This window comes from Mustela lutreola, chromosome 11 (genome assembly GCF_030435805.1).
Source record: "Mustela lutreola isolate mMusLut2 chromosome 11, mMusLut2.pri, whole genome shotgun sequence".
Lineage (NCBI taxonomy): Eukaryota > Metazoa > Chordata > Mammalia > Carnivora > Mustelidae > Mustela > Mustela lutreola.
Window position 1 is genome coordinate 90,240,453 of NC_081300.1, and position 22,580 is coordinate 90,263,032.

The 22,580-nt window shown below is 44.4% G+C and overlaps 2 protein-coding genes across 3 annotated transcripts in view; both read left to right on the forward strand.

The window, feature by feature from the left end:
- MED13L (mediator complex subunit 13L) overlaps positions 1-10,299 on the forward strand; it is a 294,362-nt gene extending 284,063 nt beyond the window's left edge. For both annotated transcript variants that reach the window (XM_059139468.1, XM_059139469.1), the window contains exons 30-31: positions 1,619-1,731; positions 2,747-10,299. In XM_059139468.1, the coding sequence (XP_058995451.1) occupies positions 1,619-1,731; positions 2,747-2,879 (246 nt within the window). In that variant the 3' untranslated portion in view covers positions 2,880-10,299. The remainder of the gene's footprint in view (positions 1-1,618; positions 1,732-2,746) is intronic.
- Positions 10,300-10,524: 225 nt separating this feature from the next.
- On the forward strand, positions 10,525-20,819 carry LOC131810997 (uncharacterized). Its single transcript, XM_059138988.1, has 3 exons — positions 10,525-10,796; positions 11,023-11,454; positions 20,351-20,819. Exons 1-3 carry the CDS (start codon positions 10,525-10,527, stop codon positions 20,421-20,423), a joined length of 777 nt encoding a protein of 258 aa, XP_058994971.1. The 3' UTR covers positions 20,424-20,819.
- The last annotated feature ends 1,761 nt before the right edge of the window (positions 20,820-22,580 follow it).

The following is a 22,580-nucleotide window of genomic DNA, read 5'->3' on the forward strand; positions in this document are numbered from 1 at the left end:
GATGAAAGAACCCAGAATGAAATCCATGTCTCACCCACAGATTGGCAAGAAGCCAGAAATTTGACAACATGCTCTGTTGGCAGGGCTGTGGGGGAGATAGCCCTGGTGCCAGTAGGAAAGCCAGGTGACACAACCCCACATGCTTCCCCGTCGATGCAGCAATTCCACCTCTGGACGTCTGTTCAGAAGAAACTAGCAACACCAAAAAAGTGAAAGCACCCGAATCGTTTACCAGTAAGGGACTAGTTGGATAAACTAGGACATCCGTTCAGTGGGGTGTTAGTTATCCACAATGAAGCGAGGACTGTTGTTGTATATTCAGTCTACTGAGTGTAGATTACCTTGTAGTAATTGTGATAAGGTGCGTGCATGCACACACCTGCTTGTGTTTCCAAAAAGAAACTAGGAGAGGTTAAACCAAACACAATTGAAGCAATTTCCTTTAATGGCTATGACATGCTATGATGAAACCCAGGAAGTTACATAAAAAATCCATGTCCTCATTATTTCCAATTAGACTTGTCAGGATGAACCTAGATTTATTTTTTCCTCTTAAGGCATACACATTTTTTAGCTCGGTCTACTGAAAAAGCTTAAGAGCAGTAACAGCTTCATATCCATAAACAATTCTCTTGCTATAATTGTCATTCTGAAATACCATTTATCATTTGAAAGAACCAGAGTTCATTTGAAGAAAGGACTGATTATAGGTCTGAAGTAAGAAATATTCAAGATGAATCTATGGTATGTTGTCATACCAAAAAGCAAGAAAGTTGCATAAGATAATTAGAGTTACTTCAAAGGACCCAGGAACCTACTGGAGGGTTCCCATTGACCAATGATGGGACAATTTGAACATAAAGAAGAGCAATGGTAGCAGGAGACTGAAACAAATATATGAGTTCATAATTGTATTGAAATCCAGAACATCTTCTCAGACACCTTCTGAAGCTACTTGAGCAACAATTCATTAATTGGGAAACTAAAAAATAGAAAAGCATTTATATTAACTCTCCTTCACATACTGTATTTCTCAATTATTTAAGAAAGTAAAATTATGCTAAAGCCATTAGGTGAAAAATTGATGGGGAACTTTATAATGAATGGAGCATGCTGATAACCTCTTACCCAGTGATCAGTTGCACTTCAAGTGGGACAGCAGACATTAGTTGCCTTCTGATAGGATGCGGTAAGAAGGACACAGCATCTGTTATGAAGTGTTCATGCACCCTGTTTCCCCCCCTCCCCCAGAAAGAAACTGAGCCTAATTTGAGCCTCTAGATCTGTCAGCTTATGGGAAGTCAGGATAGAAGAACTTGTTGAGTGACTACCAGAAGGAGACAATCAGTCATATCCAGACTTTGTCACCTTTTAGAGACTAAAACCCAAAGAAGCACGGTATCTAATCATTTGCAGTGCATTTGTTTTTGCTGGAAAGCTATATATGGAGTTAGTTGGGACCACATTGGGTTACTGTGAGTTTAAAATTCAGGCTTCTAGAAGCAGTGACTTCTGAGGACTCCAGGGGGCATCTGCTGCCAGCTGATGCGGGTCTGCCTTTTTTCCTGTTCCGTGGTTGATGAGGCCAGGAAGGTAACTGTCTTTGTTCTTTTGCCAGGCTTCGCTGCATCACCACATTTCTGTAGCACAGACGGACGAACTTCTCCCTGCCAGGAATTCTCAGCGGGTTCCACATCCTCTTGACTCCAAAACCACATCTGATGTTTTAAGGTAGATACAGACATAGGCAACATAACTGTACAAGATTACTGAAATAATCTTCCTTCAGTTTTGTTTTTCCAAGGTGTTTTAAGTGTGGAAAGTGTACTGCCTTTTGTGCAGGGAGCACTGTCTGATTAGCCAGTGAAAGCTGTAATCCCCCTGTGTGAGCACTGGATAGTATACTTTGTTAAATTACATAGGTATGTACAAGTACAATTGCCTGTGCTTCCTATTTAAAGGAGGCATTTTATAGTGATGAAAATAGATCAGAATTAGGGGGTGGGTGGTTAGAAGACAGAGCCTGGAACTTAAAGCACTTGGCTTTGAAAACATCAATTTTTTACTCCCCCTGACATAGATTTTATAAATAAAATTAACTGGAACATAAATTCCATAGTTGGGACATCTCTCCCAGAAGTGTACACTAATTCTCTTTCACTTTCGCAGGTCATAAACATTCTTCATGTACCTTACGGAAATATGCAAGCTTTTTCTAGTGTTTGGTAACTCTTAAATGATTTGGAAATTAAGCAAAAACCTGATCAACATGATTTTGGCTTTCAGAGTCTCTAGTACAGCACTGTTGAAGAGAAATATAATGGGAGCCACAATCTAATTAAATTTTTTCAGTAGCAATATTAAAATAGTAAAATAAGTTGAAGTTAATTTTAATAATTATATCAATTGTATCAAAATTATATCGGAATAATATCAAGTGTAGGAAAAACAGAATCATTTCAGTAGTTAATATAAAGATGTCCATGAGCTATTTCACTTGCCTTTTTTTTTTTTTTTAAATATGAATTCCTTGAAACCAGGTGCCCGTTTTATACAGACAGCACGTGTGACTCCGCCTGTGGCAGTCGTGCAGGGCTAGGTGCAGCGGGTACGTGAAAGGAAGGACCGCAGGGCCCAGGGCAAGAATGACCCAGGCCCTCCTCCACTGACATCTGGAATGCTCACATGTACAGCCAGCGTCCCTCTGCTGCACCTGTGCCTCTGACCTGTGTCTTCTCTCCGGCAGGTTTGTTTTGGAGCAGTACAACGCTCTGTCCTGGCTCACGTGCAATCCGGCCACCCAGGACCGCACCTCCTGCCTTCCCGTCCACTTTGTGGTGCTCACTCAGTTGTACAACGCCATCATGAATATACTTTAATTGGAAAAGCACTTGTTCTCTCTGGCTCAGTTCCTCCTTCCTGCAGCCTCATCTGAGGAGCCTGCTCCACTCTGCAAATGCCCCACGTCCTCTTCTTGAGACCACGCTCTACAGTCCTGCACTGTGATTACTCCTCTGCAGTGCTCATTCCCAGAGGGATTCACTGACACTTCTCTCGTGGACCCGGAGACTTCCATAAGCAGTGACTTTTAGCCAGGGTTATGGTGTGTGCAGCCCCAAACCACTGGTCCACAGGAAGTTTTTTTGTTACTGGTTTTTAAGAGGGAAACAGAAGAGACAGTATCCTTTTGCACAAGAGTCTGTGTTTCCAGTCTCTGTTTAAAAACAAGGGCAGTTTAGCCCTTTTGGATGAAATCCTCTAGTTATTGGTGTATGGCCTGTGGGTTACCCGAACTCCATAATCTGGGACTTTTTAAAGATAAGAACCAGCTCAAGTATATGACTTCATAATGGGGTTTCTGTCTCCCTAGTGCTCCCATCTAGATCAGCATGAATGCTTTGGTTGACTTCATACCTGTGTGTAGATAACAAAAGGTCTGGAGGCGTCTTCATTTTGTTTATTTATTTTAAGTTGTTTTGTCATGTTTTTTGTGACTTTTTGATTTTTTTTTTTTTTAATCCATGAGGACCAGGTACAGTAGCTGAAACCCAACTCAGATCCACCATAGGATTCTTTGACTACATACCTCTGTCCTAAAAGCCGGAAAAGGAGTGAAAACAGATTGGGGAGATATGCCTAAAAAGTAATATATTCAAAACCACCCAGCAGTAGGCTTTATTAAGAACAAACTGGGTAAACATTCTGCCATGTTTCTTATTAAAAGTGGCCAGCGTTTCATGAAGGATAACATTTTTTATACAGAAGGCAGTCAAGCTCAACCCAGAGCCATGGAGGCAAGTACCTTCATTAGTTTTATATAGTCACAACGGAAATATATTTTCTAGTGAATTCTTACTGAAAGCCAGGTCTCTCCTCTCATTAGCTCAAAAGGGACTCATGTACATATCATAATTGAAAGTGTTTGCTCATAAAATCAGTTATAAATATGGTGACTTTTTTCTGGACCATAGGAATATTATTTCAAAGAAATATTACAACTTAACCATTAAATTAGTACTTGAAGTTGAGCCTTTGTGGTGGGACTTTTTAAAAAAAAAATAATAATGCCTTTTTAAAGCATTAATGGCTAATTGAAGTATTTTATGACTCCTCATTCCAGGCCCAAGAGGGTTGTCTTTAAGACCCCGTTTCTGACCCTGATGTTGCAGCGTATTTCTGTCTGAGGGCAGTGGGCATGGGCTTGCCTCCTGCAAGCCGCTCTGGTCAGGCTGTTGAGCTCTAGTCATCTGTGGAGAGAATCATGCAAATTTTAAAGTTCTTCCAAGAGACTTCCATATCCTGGTTATTAACAAAAAAACAAAACAAAACAACAAAAAAAAAAAAAAAGGAAAAATGTAATAACTGATATGATTTTGTAAAAGTATTTTTCTTGAAATAATCTAACGTTTAAAACATTATATTAAAAAAAGTTGTGTGGTGGGAATATGTAAGCAGAGAAGTAACTTGTAAATGGATAATTTTATTCTCTGTGCCACCAATTGGGGGGGGTGACTTTCGCAATGTATAGGTTAAAAAAAATCTGATATATCAAACCATTTGTATCTAATATGTACAGTGTAAAATTGACTTTAAAAATATTGCAGTGCTATTTTTTCTTAATCAGAAAGGAAAAATTCTCAAGGCCTTTTGAAGAGCATAAGATGATGAAGATTGTAAACTTGTATAAAGTTATCTTGGTGAGAAGACAAATTGTAAAGTAGATATTTGTAATCTTTTACCACTTTGGGGTTGCTTTTTTTCCCAGAATTCATCAGAACTTTGAATTTTTTTTTTAATATGGGCTGTTTTTAATGCAGGGGCTTTTCTTTCCTAAAAACCCAATTCTAAGCAAAAAAAAAAGAAAAAAAAACACAAAAAACAAAACCCCTACAAAAATTAAAAAAAAAAAAAGGCAGCAAAGGGTAGTTTTCATCTGGTGTCTTTTATTTAAGTTTTTTAAGTTAAGAAAAGCTGGTGACATATTTATACGTTTTTGTGCAAAAATAAATGAATGGCAATAGATTTTAAAAAATCTTATTATGTACTTCTGTGTGAAAAAGTCTGTATAATATTTCCCTTAAATATGCATTATTTTACTTGTGAGTTTTTTACTGAATTAATCTGAAATGTACAAGCCCTGGATTTGCTACAGAGTGAGAAGTTATTTTATTTTTTTTTTTTATTTTTAATTTTGGAAATTCTGCAGAAATCAGAACTCTTACCATGGTTTGAACTAAAAAGGGGAAGCGGGGAAGGGAGAGGGTGGGATTGTGCAGCATGCTTGTATGTATATTTCAGAACCTTTTTTAAATGTAAAAGCTGTACATTTCTGGGAAGTTCTGAATTTCTTTTGTTTCCTTTTTTCCTTCAAGCATTTTGCAGTGAGCTTCTTTTATATATAGCAAACAATTTGAAAGAATACAAAAATATGTGAAGTTCATTTAAAACTACAGTATAGCGCTGGTACAGTACACTAAAGACTTTGATAAAAAGAAACAATACTAAAAGGCCTCCATTTTAAATGTCATTCATATATACCTTGTGAATGAGAGCTATATACTTTTACACACTTTTTTAGAGGAATAAATTATTGAATTACTGAAACTTTGAGTGGCTTTTTTCCCCTCCCATCCTGTCTTTGTAACAAAATGATCCACACCTGTTCAGAAGGTGTATGTGTAATGGATTGAACATTCCTTGGCTAGGAGCCAGGCTCTACCTTCCAGAGTAAGATGGATGTAGGACTTTACTGCCGTGACCCTCCTAACCAACAGTCGTTCTCAGATGGTGTTCTCATACTCCAGGGTATTAGTGCATTCCCACATTCGTGTTGAGAGCCTACATACACGATGTTGAAGTAGGAGCCCTGGTGGTTAGTTCTGTAACTGTTCTGAGTAGATCAGATCAATGACCCACAGATGGTGGTCAATCCTAGAGCAAATTATAAGTCTGTTTTACACTTCCTTTCTCTTCACGGTCTGGGCCAGTTTCTCTTTGATATTCCTTAGAAATAACAGATCTCTCTTTGCTTTCTGCCTTGTTCACAGGCTGGTGACAGTAGAATGCCATCTAATACAGCAGGTGCCTTCAGGGCGCTGGTTGACTGCACAGCCGCCACTGTGTCCTCCTTCTTGGGTCCGTCCATTAGGGAGAACCACAGGCTCTCAGGGGCAGAATCTAGCTCAAATGGGAAACCCCAGGACTTGGCAGAGCTTACAGTCAAAGTTTGACTAAATGTTAAAAGAGCTTGCTTTTAACCTTCCTCCATCCATTTAGAAATATGCATTGTTCTGAATTTAACATTGTTGGAGCCTAGAGGGAAAGCTGTTGAGACTGCTCAGCCTCTGTTATTTTATCTGCCAACGAAGGACAGGCGTGAGTCTGAGAAATGCTTTGCAAATGGCAATGCCGTGACCATGTTATTGTAGTTGTACCACTGAAGAAGGTGGACAGCAAGGCCACGTTTCGGTTAGAAGACCACTCCCATCTCTGCCTCACCCGTCACCACGGCACTGTTTGTAATGCTGCTGGCCAAAAGCATTATAAAAGAACCACACATGCCCCAGATCCATTGTAATCAGGTCAGTCCAGTGATTCCTGTGTCCCTTTAATAAGCAGAATTAGATGATAACTTTTACAAGTGTTCATTAGCTTAGATACTTAACTCCTACATCGGGTGGGACTTGATCCAATAGTTTGTGAATGTTGTTTTCATAAGCACTGGCTGCACCAATTTGGCAACCGCAGCCAAACCTCTTTGAGGCAGGAAAAGTTAACTGTTGAGTGCATTTACACATTTTGCAAATCAGGTGAAGAAAAATCTGACTGGGCGCTCAGGAACCATCAGCTTCTAGCCATTTGCTTTGCTCCAATTCCACGCCACTTCCTGTTCCCGCTCTTTAGGAAGGTGTGGGGCGCGGATTTGTTCCCAACAGTTATCAAAGAGCTAAAAAATATATATATATATATATTTGGTAAAAAGTGCAATTTGTCCGTAGAAGATTTTAAAAGCAGACTTCTCATAAGACTGCTGAAGCAGGAGCCACATACTGAAACTTGTCCTTGCCACTTGTCCTTAACACACACAAGCCATGACGTAAAGAACATTTTTTTTTTCACTTTTGAATCTACCACATGCTAAAATCGGATCAAAATGCAATTTTAATGTATCGCCATGTTATCTTGTTGTTAAATGATTTGCTTGTTTACATCCCCTTGACAACAAGTTCACTTCCACAGTAATTACTTAATGCCATTAATACCTAATGAGACACCATTAGAAAATTCTGTTGTGCCGGGTCACTGTGTGGTTGTAACGATTGCCCTGGGCATCTTACTCCATTTGGAACCAGACCTACCAGTCTTCTGATACTGCAATTGAAAATTTCAGGTCAAGTTTTTTTTTAAAAAAGATTTTTTGACATTTCCTGCTTCTGTCTAAACTCCAAAGTAATGAAGCAGATACGAAATAGAAGTTGATGAGGAAGAAAGTTTAATCTTCAGGATGGAGCTTGGGTAAGACTGAAGTATTGATTTTTCTCTGTAAAAGGTTATTTCCTCAATAAACATTAGTTACCAGGTGATAGGAAGGCACAGACAACATGAGGGTCAGTGTCAGTTTTTTTGTTTGTTTGTTTGTTTTTTTAAACAAGCAGGGGAGTGAGAAAAGTACATGTTTTGTTTTAATAATCTGCTAAAAACTGCATTTGTCTGGGCTGTTACTCCGTGCTGTTCACTTCTAGGCGTCAAAGCAAATCTGTCTGAAAAGTCATTAATATCACCCCCTACTCAGATCAGGCAGACCACGTACAAATGAGCCGTACATGGTGTGTCCTGCCTGCTGCTGCCTATTTTATGCCTTCATTGCCCTTTAGTAAATACGGCACATTGCAATCTACCTGTTTCAGAAAGCCAGACAACCTTCAGGAAAATCGGCCACACCAGAGCTTAGAGTAAAAGGCTAACACAAGGCAAAATGTGTGCTCTGGGGGAAAATCAGTTTAATTTAACATGTAAAATAGTACTTGTCTTATTTAATTTGAGCTTAAATATCTTTCAGTAAACATTTTGTCAGTTAGCTTCTCTCTTTTAAATCTTTGTTCACTTAGAGGTCTTGATGTTCTTAGTAAATTTATACGCCTTGTTTACATAAATAACTTCCTGTCTGCTGTCATGCATATGAGTTCTCATTCTGGAAGAGATAATGGTCACATATACACATGTACACCAATTTTTGTTCCTGTTGATAGATCTCTCCACAAAGCTTAGAGAGGTTATCTCCCTTGTCAGGTCGAGGGAGGTCAGGTGTGCCTCCCAGGATGAAACTGATGACCTTCCAGTCATTTTTTTGGGACACAGGAGCATTGACCTTGCATGACAACTGTGTTGGGCTGAGAGTAGGCACCCAGGAAACGTTAGCTGAACACAGACTATTGAAAGAGTGGAATCCACCTCAAAAATTGGAAATAATTTAGAAGCAAATTCACCACATCTCGCTGCCTTTTTGGAGAGCAGAAAATATATATATTAGAAAATACAGGAACTTCTTTCTTGGTGGTTGATTTAGGTTTTCTATTTCCTCTGTCAATTTTGGTAATTTGGATTTTTATAGAGGAAAAAAATTGAGTTTTCCTAATGTATTAGTATGCAATTGTGCAGAGTACTCCCTTAATCCTGAATGTGTTGTTTTTGGTCACATATGTTCCTTCTCATTTGTAACAATATTGACGCAGAGTTTCTTTCCTTGATTTATTTTCTAGTAGGGTGCTGTTTCTTTGTTTTAATTTTTTCCCAAAGAAACAGCTCATTGATTTAACAATTCTGCTGTTTTTATCCTGGCTTTTATCTTGCTATTCCTTTTCCCAGTTTCCTTAAGGGTTTGTTTCATTTTCCTTGAATCTTAATTGCCTGCTTAGTTAATTTATTTTCACTTTTGATGACACAGGCATTTAGAGCCCGGGGCCTTCTGGATGCAGGTGGCCCTGCTCAGATGATAAACAGAAGTCTTCATGTGTGTGCCTTTGTCTAGGGAGAGGGTCTGCTGCATCCCCTTCTCAGAGGTGTCTGACTCGAAAGGGGTAAAATGACTGATCTGGGACTGTGGTAAAACTGATTACATCCTGCAGGTGTTGATGTTTTAGCATTTTCATTCTTATTTTTAGACTTAGTTCTTCATTTCCTTTTTTTTTTTTTAAATAAAGGAAAGTTCTCTTCAAATTTAAAGTCTCTTGGACTCTAATTTTCTCTTACTGCAATGTAATCTAGTTATGATTGGTTCTTGCAAACATTCTCTGGAACCTTCAGAACAAGGTGTGTCCTGTTGGGCAGTACTGTCCCACAGAAATACGATGTGAGTCAGAAATGTAATTCTCTATTTTAGTAGCCACATAAAAAGGTAAAAAGGTGAGATTAATTTTAATAATATATCTCATTTAACCTACTATGTCCAGGTTCTTATATTTCAACATAAAATCTTACAAGAATTGTCAGATATTCAGCATTTTTATTTTTGCACTGAGTATTCAAAATCCAGTATTTATTGTACATTTACAGCATATCTAAATCTGGAAGCTAAATTTTTGATGGTTAAAATAAAATGTAGTTCTACCAAATAATAAAGTTGCATTTAATAGGAAAAGAAAAGCATTATATACTGCATCCCTATTTATTAAATTTTAATTGAATGTTAATTAAAATTAGTTCAATTAACATTCAATTAAAATTTAAAAATTAGTTCCTCAGCCAGGCTTACTGCATTTCGGAGTGTTAGACACATAGGCATCCTACTGGAAGTGTGGCGCCAAGCATTAAGATTTGAAACCAACTAATTCTATCTTGGGTGTATTTTCTTTTTCTTCTACACCCCTGTCAAGACCTCAGATTCTGTCCTAGGTAGGTAGCAGGAGTTAAAATTTCCCACTGCGATTTGGGGCTGTCCTTTTTTCTTTTGTACTACGTTATTGGTGCATAAAGATTTATGATGTATTTTGTTATGTAATTTATCTCTGTATCTTGACCCTTCGTAATACTTTTTGCTTTAAATTATCTTTTGATATTAATTTTGCCACTCCTGTTTCCTTTTATTAGAATCCTGGTGTTATATCTTTGACCAACCATTTATTTTGAACCTTTGTCATTTTGTGTTAGGTGTTCTTCATACACATTGTTGCATTTTATTTCTTAACAGAATAATCATTTCATTTCAATAGGGTGATTTTTACCATTTGCATTTCCTGTTCTGTGTTATATTTTGACTTGTCAGCCAATTCTTATGAAAATACACATATTTATTTGCTTTTACTTTTTAGTTTTGCCTTTTTTGTGTATGGACTCTATTTACTTTTATCTCTCAAAACACTTTGGAAAGAAACGTTCGTCTTTGAATTCTGTCAGCGATTACCGTAAAGCAGTCCATAAACATTCAGAATACTCTTGCATTCGTTCCCATTCAAAAACCAACAAATCAACAAAAACCCCAAGAGACCCTCTTATCCACCATCCCACCTCCCACTCTCATGGGCCTGAATGGCCCGCCCTGCAGCAGCCAGCTCCCAGTCCAGGCAGGGCGGCCCGCAAACCCACTCCTTCCTTCCGCCGGTGGTGGGGGGCTGGCTTCTAGGTTCGGCTCCCCTCCGGCCTCCATCGGCTTGCCTTGCCTCCCAGAGGGCGCGCATCCTGGCTCTGTCGCAACCGGGCCGCTCCTCTCATAAGCGCCTCACTCACCGCGTAGTCTCGGGGAAAGCCAACCCGTGGTTTGCGGGAGCCAGTGAGCATTCAGATTCCCAGGCCAGCCCCAGGTTCTGAGCCAGTCGGCGGCAGGCCGGGCCCAGGAATCTGCATCGAATGCCCTCTACTCCCCAGGCGACTCCGCTCCAGGGGTCAGTGGGCCGCACTTTGAGAAATACTAGCTAGTCCAGGTCAACCTCTACTCTGCTAACGTGGGCAGGCGCAAGGCTGATAAAGAGCCACCCGCCATGACCAGGTTCAAACTCAGGACAGTTCTTCTCCTGGTACTTCCGGCAGGTCAGCTCGTCCTTCCCCAGGTTCAAACTCAGGACAGTTCTTCTCCTGGTACTTCCGGCAGGTCAGCTCGTCCTTCCCCGTGACTCCGGACTCTGTGGCGGCAGATCTCCTGTTTGCACCTGCCTGCGCGGAAGTCCACGGTCACGTCGCGCTGGGCGGGGCCAGGTTCATCCTCCCCTTGAGCTCTGTTCCTAGTCCTCCTCAGTCCGGAAAGGCGTTCGGTCCTGGCCGTCTCCCCTTCCCTCTCCCCACCCGCCATGTCCTGTCCCTGGCTAGTTCTCGAAGTCATTCGGCCTTCTTGGGGCTGGGCCTGGGGACACTGCGGGCGGCAGGACAGACGCCCCCTCCAGGGCCTGACGTGGCTCACAGCGGTGAGATGATCCGGGAGAGACCACGCCGTCGCCGCGTGTACCGTGAGGGCCGCCACCGCGGGTAAGTGCACTGTGCTCGCGTCCTGGGAGAAGTTGCAAGTGAGGGGGCTGCGGGGGCGGCCGTGGGGGCGGGGTGCCGAATGTTCCAGGGAGGGGGCGCAAGGGGGCAGGGTGAGGGTTGGAGCGGCGGTGGAGACACGCGCCGCGCCGAAGGCCGAGGTCACGCGCGTAGGCCAGACTCAAGCGCTAAGGCCTTTCTGAGGAGCGCGGGGACTCGGTTTTGAGGAAGTTAAACACTGGAGCCGCCGACCTTCTAGAACCGTTACTGTGGTGCGGAAGGAGGGCGAAGGGGCAGTCAGGGGTGATGGAGGCCCACACCCCAGCGCGCGCTGAGGAGAGGGTGGCGGGTTGGAGGGCTGTTGGGAAATAGGAGGAGCAGAGCCTGCTGACAGAGGGGTCGGGGCTGGTTGGGGGGGACTCGGGGACCCCAGAGGTCACCGCCTCAGCGCACCGGCAGCGGGGGCGGGGAGGCAGCCGGTGAGGACGGCCCCGGGGTGAGGACAGCCTGGCGGCAGGGGCTGTACCGTGGCCTGGAGCGTGCTCAGCTGCCAGAACGGAGGGGGGCCCCGGGCCGGAGGAGGAGGACGACGAGGCGGAGAGCGGCCGCTGTGGGCGGAGGGCGAGGAGGCCGCCCTCGGCCCCGCGGCCCCTCGGCACCACTCCCAGAACCCCGACCGGGACACCGCGAGTGAGGCCCCGAGTCCGGAGCGAGCGGCACGCATGCGCCGTCTGCCTGAGCTCGGAGCCCCCTCGGAGTTCCACAGCTTCGGGGAGCGCAGATGGAGCGGGTCCCCGGAGGGCGAGACCAGGGGAGAGTCCGGCTTCCGCTGAGCCCGTCTTCCCGCGCAGTCACCTGCCTTGACTTCTCCAGATGCCGCTTAGAAACCAAGAGGGAGGTCGGCGACCACCGTGGAGCCGGTGCACAGCTCCCGATCTTGGACTCTCCGCCACGTCACCTCGGATACCGACGGCCGAGGGATCTGTACAGGACCCCGGTGATTCTCCCGGGACTCCAGCTGCCCACTGCGGGAACCTTCATGTCTTCCTGTCACCCTAGGTCCTACCTGGGCCTCACAGCGGCCTCCCTGCTCACCCCCGGTCTCCAGGCCTGCCCACTCCATCCTGGCCGGCTTCCCTGGCCCTCTCGGGACTCCGGCCTGGCTGGCGCTTCCACCATCGCGGCACTGACCACACTGTGCGACCCGTCCACCGTTTCTGCCGTGGACCCGGCCTCTCCCGCACACAGCAGACGTTCGATGAGCAAGCTGAGTCAGGAACCATGGCTGATGAGCGCTTACCTGGCCATTTTTCTAGAACCTTCTAAACATGAAAGAGAAGGTCTATTGCTCGCACTGTGCCTGTTCCCCTGTCAGTGAGATGGGGAGAGGTCATTTCCCTGGAGAGCAGATGAGCTGACACCAGCGTGGTGTGTTACCCTGCATGGCCCGCAGCAGGCACTCTGTAAATGTCGGTTCTCGCCTTTTGGCCAGAAGAGTCACAGAAGGGCTTGCTTTACCCTCCACGTGTTGGCAAGTAGGCATTTCAAACACGGGTGAAGTGGATTTCTCTCCTAAACCTGCTTCTTCTCTCTCAAATCTCTCTTCTTCCAGATGTCCAGTTCAAGCCAAAAATCTCAGGGTTGCTGGAGACCGATTGCTTTCTCTCGCCCTCCACGTCTGACCCATTTATTTCAATCTCTTGACCTCACCTTCAAAATGAGCGCAGAATCCGAATTCCTCCCACCACCACCCCTTCCATCCCCAACCCACTGTCACAGGAGCCAAGCTCTCACTCATGGGACCCCCATAGGTGCCCTCTCCTCACTTGGAGCTCTGGGCGGCCTGTTCTGCGTGCACGTTGCACGGCAGACTCTCGGTCAACCCTGTGCCTCCTCTGTTCTGCACCAGCTCAGAAATAAAGTCCAAACCTCAGCCGACGCTGCCCACCACGCTCTGGTCTGAAGCTGTCTCATGGTTAGGTTGAGGTTATGCATTTTGGGGCAAGAAAGCCACGGAAGAAATGCCCTTCCCAGTGCATCATGTCAGGGCACAGGGCGTCCCTCTTTCCTATTATGAGTGATGTTAAGCTTAGTCAAGGCCATGCCTTCTGGGTTTCTCCACTGTCAAGTTATTATTTCCGCACTCAAGTATTTTGGTTCAAAGGAAGTTCTACAAGAACCGAGAAACCCATAGTTTTTGTGTGTCCAAGATTGCCCACCAGAGGGCGACCTTCACCGATGAATCTTTATGGGCCCCAAATCAGACGTTTCTAAAGCAAGAAAGATGTCAAGGCTGATTGGGGCAGACCAGGATGGCTGGTCTGAGTCGAATCTCCCAGGGGAGCCCTTGCTTGGGTGCATAGCCCCTGGGGACAGAGTCCTGGATGGGCACTGGGGCCAGGTGAGGGGGGTATGTTTAGGGAAAGGATGGTTAACGGTGTTGCTTCAACTAGTTAGAAATGAAGTGAAAGTAAACGTCCTTCCTCTTGTCCCTCCTTCCCCTTCCATAGAAACCTTAGAAAAGGCCAGTAAGAAGGTCCTGTGAGTGTGAAACTAAGATTTAGGCTTGGCCCAGACCCCAGGGCAGTGGGGATATCCATCCTCTAATTAAACTTTGATTTTGCTGTTGAAAACCAGTTATAGACCTCTGCAGGGGCCCAAGAGAATTTTCTGGGATGAGGGATAGATTTCTGTTTCGATTGGGATGATGTGACATTTGGCAAAACCCAAGGAGCTTTACCTTTAAAATAAGTGCATTTTAAGATTTTAATAATTTTGATAAATAATTCCTTAATAATCTGTGCTAAATAAACTGCTAAATATTTTATAATTTCTGACATGTAATCCTTTTAGTTTTTCTTTTCCTTTTAGTTTTTAATTGCGGTAAAACACATACAATGTAAACTTTTACTGTTTTCAGCATTTTTAAGCCGTGTTAACGACATTCACATTTTGGGGGTATCCGCTGCCAGAACCTTTTCATCCTGCTAACCTGCAACCATATTAACATTAAAGAGTGCACCTTTCTCTTTCCCTATCCTGCCCCAGGCAACCACCATTATGCTTTCTGGCTCTGTAGATTTGACTCCTCGGGGTCCCTCATATCGTCTGTTTGTGACTCGTTGACTTCACTTAGCATGGTGTCCTTAAATTTTAGCCAAGGATTTCCATCCTTTATGAGGCTGAATAGTATTCCACTGTTTGGATACACCACATTCTGTTTTCCCAGTCACGGACACTGAAGTTCCTTCCACCTTTTTAGCCTTTGTGAATCGAGTTGGCCAGGAACATGGGTGTAGAAATACCTCTTCAAGACCCTGCTTTCAATTCTTTGGCGGTATATACCCAGAGGTGGAATTGCTGGTTCATTTGGTAATTCAATTTATAATTTTTTGAGACGCCCCATACTGTTTTGCACAGGACTGCACCCTAAGGCATGCATTTTTTGAAAAATCATACCTCAGTAAACCTGATTTCGCAAGGAAGAAAAACCAGGACGCGGTTGGTAACTCCTGTGGGGTAGTGGCGGGAAGCATCTTTTCTTCCTCTGCAGTTCACACGGGCGAGCTTTGTCGGATCCTTCCCATGTCCTTTGAGCTCCAGACTCATTTCTGGCTCTAATTTTACCCTCTGAGACCAACAGGAAGATTAATAGGCATTTTTTTAATGGCTCCCAGGCCTATAGGCCATAACCTCCCCCCACCACCACCAAATAAAAATAAACATCCCTGTCCTGGGCTAGCAGCACACATATGCTTATTCTGCCTCATGCCTCTTGTAGCCCTTTCTAGAATCCCTCATCTTGTCTGGATGTTGACTCAGAGACAGTTGGCAATGAACCCTAACAGGCCGGCCACCCAGGCCCCTTCCAGCCCAGCCAGGAAGACAGTGGTTTCCAGAGCAGGACGGGCCTTCCTGAGGGTCTGGCTTCAGAGGGGCAAAGCTTCCAGGAGCCCAAGCTGGTTGGCCATCTGCGGGTATAGATCAGATGACTGGAGGAACTTTCTGGCTTTCTTCCTCCCAAGTAGAGGATCTGCATCCCCCTCTCACCCCTAGGCAACGAAGCCTCGCAGGTCACTGGTTCTGGGCCTGAGGCAAATACCCTGGCAAGGAGATTCTTGGTTAAAGGTCTCCAAAGCTTACAAAGGCTTAGGAGCTGAGGCCAGGATCCTCCCTTACTAGTGTTCTTGACCTTCCCGTCTGACTTCCAAGTGTGGAAGAAAACAACCAGTTCACTGAGGTGATCCCCCACATAATCTCTGGGCTTCTGTGAATCACTAACACTGTTTCTGCAGTGTAGAAACTGCAGTGTAGGGCAGGGTTTGCCAATGGGTGGCCCTTGGGCCCTCATTTGGCCTGTGGCCACATGTGCTGGGCCACACACTGGTTTGTTGTTGTTGTTGTTGTTGTTGTTAAGTTTGAGTTCATAACTAATATTTTCAAATGTATTTCACTTTCTTCCCCACCCCCCAAAAAAGTCGATTTCTAAGTTCTCTTGACCTATCATTCACATCTGGGAGCAAATTGGTTTCCACCTGACCACATCGGCTGGAACTGAATAGAGGGCACCCCACCCTTCTGGGCAAGGCACGAGCTCTCCAGTGGTAACCCTTAGTCAGTCTTACACTGGCTTTTACTGTGTTCCTTTATGTTATCTGCCTGGCCCCAAAGTTGTATGAGTTTGTGAACCCTAATCTCTGACTCACACATTTTTCAGAGTTCAAAGAACCTTTCGTGACTGTCTAGTTCAAGGGTGTCAACAGACTATAGCCTAAAGGTCAAATCTGGCCCACTGCCTACTTTTGTAAATAAAGTTTTATTGGCAGCCAGCCATGCCCACTGGATTGGATCTTGTCTATGGCACCTCTCACGCTACCATGACAGAATCCGGTAATTGCAAAAGAGCATGTATATTTGGCAAAGCTGACATATTTACTCTTCAGCCCTTCACAGAAAATGTTGCTGAACTCTGATCTGGTCACACCTTCTTAATGTTATTGATGAGCAACCTGAGGCCCTCGACAGGGAAAGATGGAGTGTGGTGATTCTCAGTGGCTGACCCTGGACTCTGAGCCGGGAGCCCTGCCCACGAGATTCCCGTGGAGGGGTTTCTGTACACCCCTGACTTCCGGGGCCACCCTGAGATCCTTGAGGATCTGGCACCACCTGCCTTCCCCTGATTCTGGATTCTATTGGTTGCTCTGGTGTGAGAAGCCACCAGGCCCTTCTCCTTGCCCTGCATCTCTTCCGTGAGCTGGTGGTGCCGAGGTGTCTGGTTCCCATCACGGCTGACAATCGGCCCTCCGCACCCCGCCCCAGCCCAGAGTTTGTCTGTAAACCCTGACATCATTAACACCCCATCAATCGCCCGGCCCTAGCAGGCTGGCGAGGCGTCCATCTGGAATTCGGCCCTGGCAGAGATCAAAGTCTGGCTGTCTGGAGCCCTGCCTTGGGGAAGAGGAGGAGGAGGGCTGGCTGGGGGCTCAGTTCTGTGCCCTTGTGGGCTGAGTCTGGAGCCTTATGGAGTCTCAGGACCTCGGGTCCTGGCAGCTGGGTGCTGGCCCCACTGTGCCCCTCTGTCCCTTTGGGCAAGAACTTTTCCTCTCTGGACCTCAGTTTCCAGATACATAAAATGGGATTACGGTTCTTTCAGAGAAAAGCCAGTGGGTTTGCAACGCCTTAAAAGTCATGCAGCGGAATAAAACAATACGATGTCTGAGATTTGCTATCAAAATATTTCTAGGGGAAACCAGCATGTTTGTTTGGGGGGGAAGTGAAGCGACAGGACATTGGTCCCACGAAATTGGCAAAGTGTTGATAATCGCTAAATATAGGTGACCGATGATACATGGGGGCCTGTTATACTCTTCTCTCTACTTTTGTGTTGGGAAATTTCCATAGTAAGGAGTTAAATTTAAAAATCTGTCAAATTCTGTGGACCTGTGTGGGGCAGTTTTTCTTTCTCTTGCTTGTTTTTTAATCCTGGAAGAAAGCGTTGTTTCCTAATTATAAGAAAATGTGTCCTGCCCCTGCTTATCTCTCAAGTTTATGTTTATCTTGGGGGAAGACCAGGGGAACTAGCCTCTGGGCATGTGTTTTCAGCTACACACACCTTTCTTGAGGAACTTTATAAGCCCGCAGGAGCGCCAGCCTATGAAATGAGAGCTTCTCCTTACCCAGAGTGATCTCCCAACAGTTCCCCTCCCCTCCTGCAGCCATCCTCCCCAAGTATGCCCTGATGTCCCTTTACAGAGTCAGAGGCAGAAGGGTTGACCCCAGGACCTTGCCACCTTCTCTGGATCGAGAACACGTTTTAGATTCCAGTGTTCTTGCTACTGTATTGCCTGCTGTGCTCACCTCCCCAGCAAGCCCAGGCCTACATTTAGGTTTGACCTCTGTCACCCCTTCCCGTCCCTCGCTGCAGGTGCCTTTGCCATTGGGTCGCCAAATTTAGCAAATTAAACAAACAAACCAGGATGTCTAGTTTAAATTTGAATGTCAGATAAGCAACAGCGGCTATTCAGCATAAGTATATCCCATGCCATGCTTGGGATATACTTATACCAAAATGGTATGCATTATTTAATGAAATGCAAATTAAACTAGGTGTTTTCTATTGTATCTGGTAACTCCACTCTGGTGTCACTTATAATTCATTCACTCATCTAAGGATCTTCTAGATGGCTGGCACTCACTGGAGATTGATGAGTTTAGTGCCTGTCTTAAAGAATCTTCCCTACCGTCCAGGAAATCCATAATCGCCAATAGGTGTTAGAAGTAGAGATCCCAGCAGAGTGTGCTGGGAGCACAAAATAATGGTAGTGCAGGATGATGACGCTGCTGGAAGAGGCAGGGCTGTGCATGGTGGCCTTGACCGTAAGGGTGCCTGTGGCTGATGAGGTCGGCGGCATCCCTGAAGCTATTTTCTGTAGTTTACAGTGAGTAGCTGGCCTGTGGCTCAAAGTTAGTCAGGGATTCCTTCCTTGACATCAAGCCCCTGCCAGTTTCTCAGCTGCTTACAGATTCAAGAAATAGCTCTCAGGCGCCACCATGTCCAGGGCACCCAGAGAATAAAACAGACGAGGTCCCTACCTCCTGGCACATGGGATCTATGGGGACATATAAATAAATGAGCACACAGGTAAATAAGTACATGGTGTCAGAGATAAGTGCTATGACAAAAATGAAACGGCGTGGTAGTGGAGGGATGAGGGTGCAGGGGAGGCTAGATTCTGATGTGAGGTGGGGATGACATTAGTCACCAATGCTCCTGTCGTACCTGTTCCTTCTGTTACCTGCTATGCTGCTGTAATGGCTGTGTGTGTATCAACTCAGTTCATTCCCACACCAGCCTCAGGAGGTAGGTACCACTGTTGTCCCCATTGGCCCATAAGAAGACACTGAAGCACAGAAAAGGTACATGATTTACCCTTGGAGCCTCAGTTTCCCCTCTGTAAAAGGGGGACTCATGGACTCCTGTAAACATCAAAGCAGCTTGTAAACCATGAAGAATTGGGACAGGTGTGCTCCTGCATCTGGATGCATGTTACTTTTGCCAACAACTGGGAAGCATTTGAGAGCCCCACTTTCCCTATTAAGTGAAAGTGGGCCTGTCCCTTTTTGGACTGTGAAGTCCCCAGAGGTGGGTTCCACACCCCGTACAGCCTGGTTCTCTCTCAGCACCTGGACCAACTCCTGGAACTTGGCATGAGTGCATCCCTGCTCATTCTCCACTCTCTCAGTCATGGAAAGGTTCCTTCCAAAGGAAACATCTTTGAGTACCTGTCACGTTATCTTCTTCATTTGTGCCGATTATCTCCAGTCTGATGTCCTGTTCAGCCAGGGGTAAACTGAGAAAAGACTCATTTGGCAGCTAAGGCTTGCAGCTTTCCTGATTCTATTTCCCATCTTGCCAGACCATGGACTCAGGGCCAGAAGGGTTGGGGAGATTCATCAGCATCTCCAAAAGTAACTTGGCCCTTTTTTTTTCCTGGTGATATCATGAACTACCGAACCAAAGATTCTATGCTTACAAAATGCCTAAAATCTTTGGATCATAAATAAAACCCAGCATCTCAGCTTTCCTTGTGCCATGACTTTTTGAGCCATTGACAGAAGCCTAGGGTTCCCTTCTTGGAGTGCTGTTCTTAAATGCTTTAACTAATAAATAAATTATAAAGAAAACAACTAATTATATCAATATAATGTAAGTATTAAAAACAAAGTTTTGATATTATAATATATGAGTTCTTTAAATTAATGCATAGAACAACACTTAGCAGCAGACTTAACAATGACCATGTGTTTGGAGTAAATAGGACAGATGAAGAGTATGTTAGTGAATGAGAAGAGAAGTGTGCCCAGAGTGCTACCCAAAGAGACCAACAGACAGAAAATTAAAAAAAAAAAAAAAAAAAAAAAAAAAAGAGAGAGAGTTTAAGGGACCTTGGTGTTGGAATGAAAAGATCTGACAGGCATGCAATAGAATTTTAGTGGGAGAGAGCAGAGAAAATTTGAGTTTTCAAAGAGTATTTTTTTTATACCTGATGAATGACATGAATCCTCAGATTCAAGATGGACAACTATCCCCAAACAGGATAAACAAAAATAAACCCATATCAGAATACAACTGCAGAACACAGAGACAAAGGAAATTTTGCCATCAACTAAAAAAATGACAGCAAAGGCCTGACATCATTTTTCTTGAGAGCAACAATAGAAGATAAAAGTCACCATCTTCAAAGTGCTGAGAACACAGTAACGGACAACCCAGAGTTCTATACCCAGCAAAACTGTCCATCAAGAGTGAGGGCTGAGATCTGCATTTTCATATACACAAAAGAAAGGCTTTTTGTCATCAACTGACATGCTAAAACAATTGTGAATGTCTGTACTGTAGGAAGAAGAAAACGAAGGGCAAGAGGAGGAAGCTGGAATATGGGGAGAAGTGCTGGACAGAAATAAAAAGGTAGGTATATCTAAATGAAATAATCGTATAAAACAATGAGTATTTTGAGAGCATAAAACCACGTGGAAAGAAATACTGTCCCAGGATGATTTGAATAACAATGTGTTGCATCTGTGTATTGCCTGGAAGGAAGGGAACAATGTTGATTAACTCAGTCTGCAATTAGCTCAAAGCCAAGGGGACAAACTAATAATCTAAGGGTAGACACTAAAATAACCAAAATGGAATGTTAGCTTCCAACCCATGAAAAATGAGAGGAGAGAACACAGGGTAATCCGGTAGAAGGCAGAAAAGGGAGAGAGAAAAAAAAAAAAGATGCATAGAAAAAGCATGATAAATAGTGCAAAATAGGTTATTAGATATAGATAAATCAAAATAGATCAATATTGCCAATAAGAAGCATTGTCTTATTGGATTAAGAACAAAAATGAAAATAATAACCTGCTACGTACTGTTTAGAAAGGACACAGCTAAACTAGATGCACATAGAGTTAAGTAAGCACACGAAGACATAAGCCAGGTGAACGCAAAGAGTGAGTTTGTACGGCAATATTAATATCGGACTAAGAAGACTTTATGGCAAAGAACTCTGTCAGAAATAAAGAGGCTGACAATATAATGTTAAAAGACTTAATTCCCAGGAAGCTCTAATAATTTTAAACCTGGTTGCACTTAACATAGCCCAAATCTGCAATTAGTGTGGAAGATTTTTAACATGGCTTTCTCAGTAACCGAGAGCTGTACGTGACGTAAGAACATAAAAGATTGGAACAACACAATTAACAACCCAGATCTAATGGACATGCATAGAACCCCACAATTAGAGACTGCATATTCTTCTCAAGCACATGGACATTTACCACCGTTAATGAGAGGGGCGCTTTCTCTGGGAAGTGGGGAGGTGAAGGTGGGCGAAAACAGACCCAAGTTTCAGGAGGATGAGTGGGCCTGGTTTTGAATCTTGCCTCTAGGGGTCTTCACTCAGGTGGGCAGAGATGGATTCTTCCAGGGGTCTGATTATGTATAGGGTGGACATTGGAGCTTTTTTGGAGGGGGGAGGAAAGTTGGCTTTTGGGGGAAGCCTGAATATATTTTCCCTTAAGAACCTTTTCCCTGGGGTCAGGCTGATTTCTCCTGGATGGAATAGGTAGGGACTTCCCTTCCTCTCCAAAAAAGAACACGGCGTAGGGGGTTTCTTCCCCGTGGACCCACAGCAGATAGCCAGCAGGTTTCCTCCCCAGCCTTGCCTGGCCTCAGGCTCTCTCCATTGCCCTTAGTGCTTTCCTCTCAAGTTTCCTTGCCTCACAGAGGCAGAGCCTACTGTCTCTTACCCAGGGCATGTTCAAGGGCTACCCTGAGCAGCCCAGAGAGGCAGGGGTGCTGTGCTATGGGGTCAGCCTGCCTGAGCTCTTATGACTGAGTCTTGTCCAGCCCTGGTCCTTTCTGTTCTTTCAGGTCCACTCTGCCTAGCCATGTGTTCCTCAACCTACTTTATGCCAGGCCCTGGGCTGGGTGTCCCCTTGGAGCTCCCTGTCTAGTGGAAGGGTCAGGATGGGGCTGTACAAAACAGAAGAAAAACCATCCCTCTATAATGGATCAGTCATTTCCTGAGGGCCTATTGTGTGCCAAATGCTAGTCATCATTCTCTCTCTCCCTCTTCCTGTCCCTCCACCCCGTGGCCCTACTATGTGCTAACTCTGGGTCTAGAGGCTGGCCATGCAAAAAACCTAACAAGAATAAGGCTGTAATCCAGATATCTACAGATTTGTTCATTCACACATTCATTCATTCAGCAGTTGGGTCCCAAGTGCTTTTATGGGCCAGGGGCCATCCAGGTGATTTATGGGGAGCGCACATTTTTTGGTAGAATCTGAGAAGTGGTCACGAGTTCCCCCAAATAGTACTGATACCTTTATGTGTTCCACTGAGTCTTCCCAACATTGTGTAGTAGCTAAGAAGCTGGACTCTGGAGCCTGACTGCTTGAGTTTGAACCCAGGCTCTGCCATTTATTAGCTGGGTGAGCTCAGACAAGTCACTCAACCTCTCTGTGCCTCAGTTCCCTCACCCACAAAACGAGGATATTAAAAGTCTCTCCTTTAAAGCCTCTTAAAGATTGAGTTAATATTTATAGTGTGCTTAGAATGGTAGCTAGCACAGAGA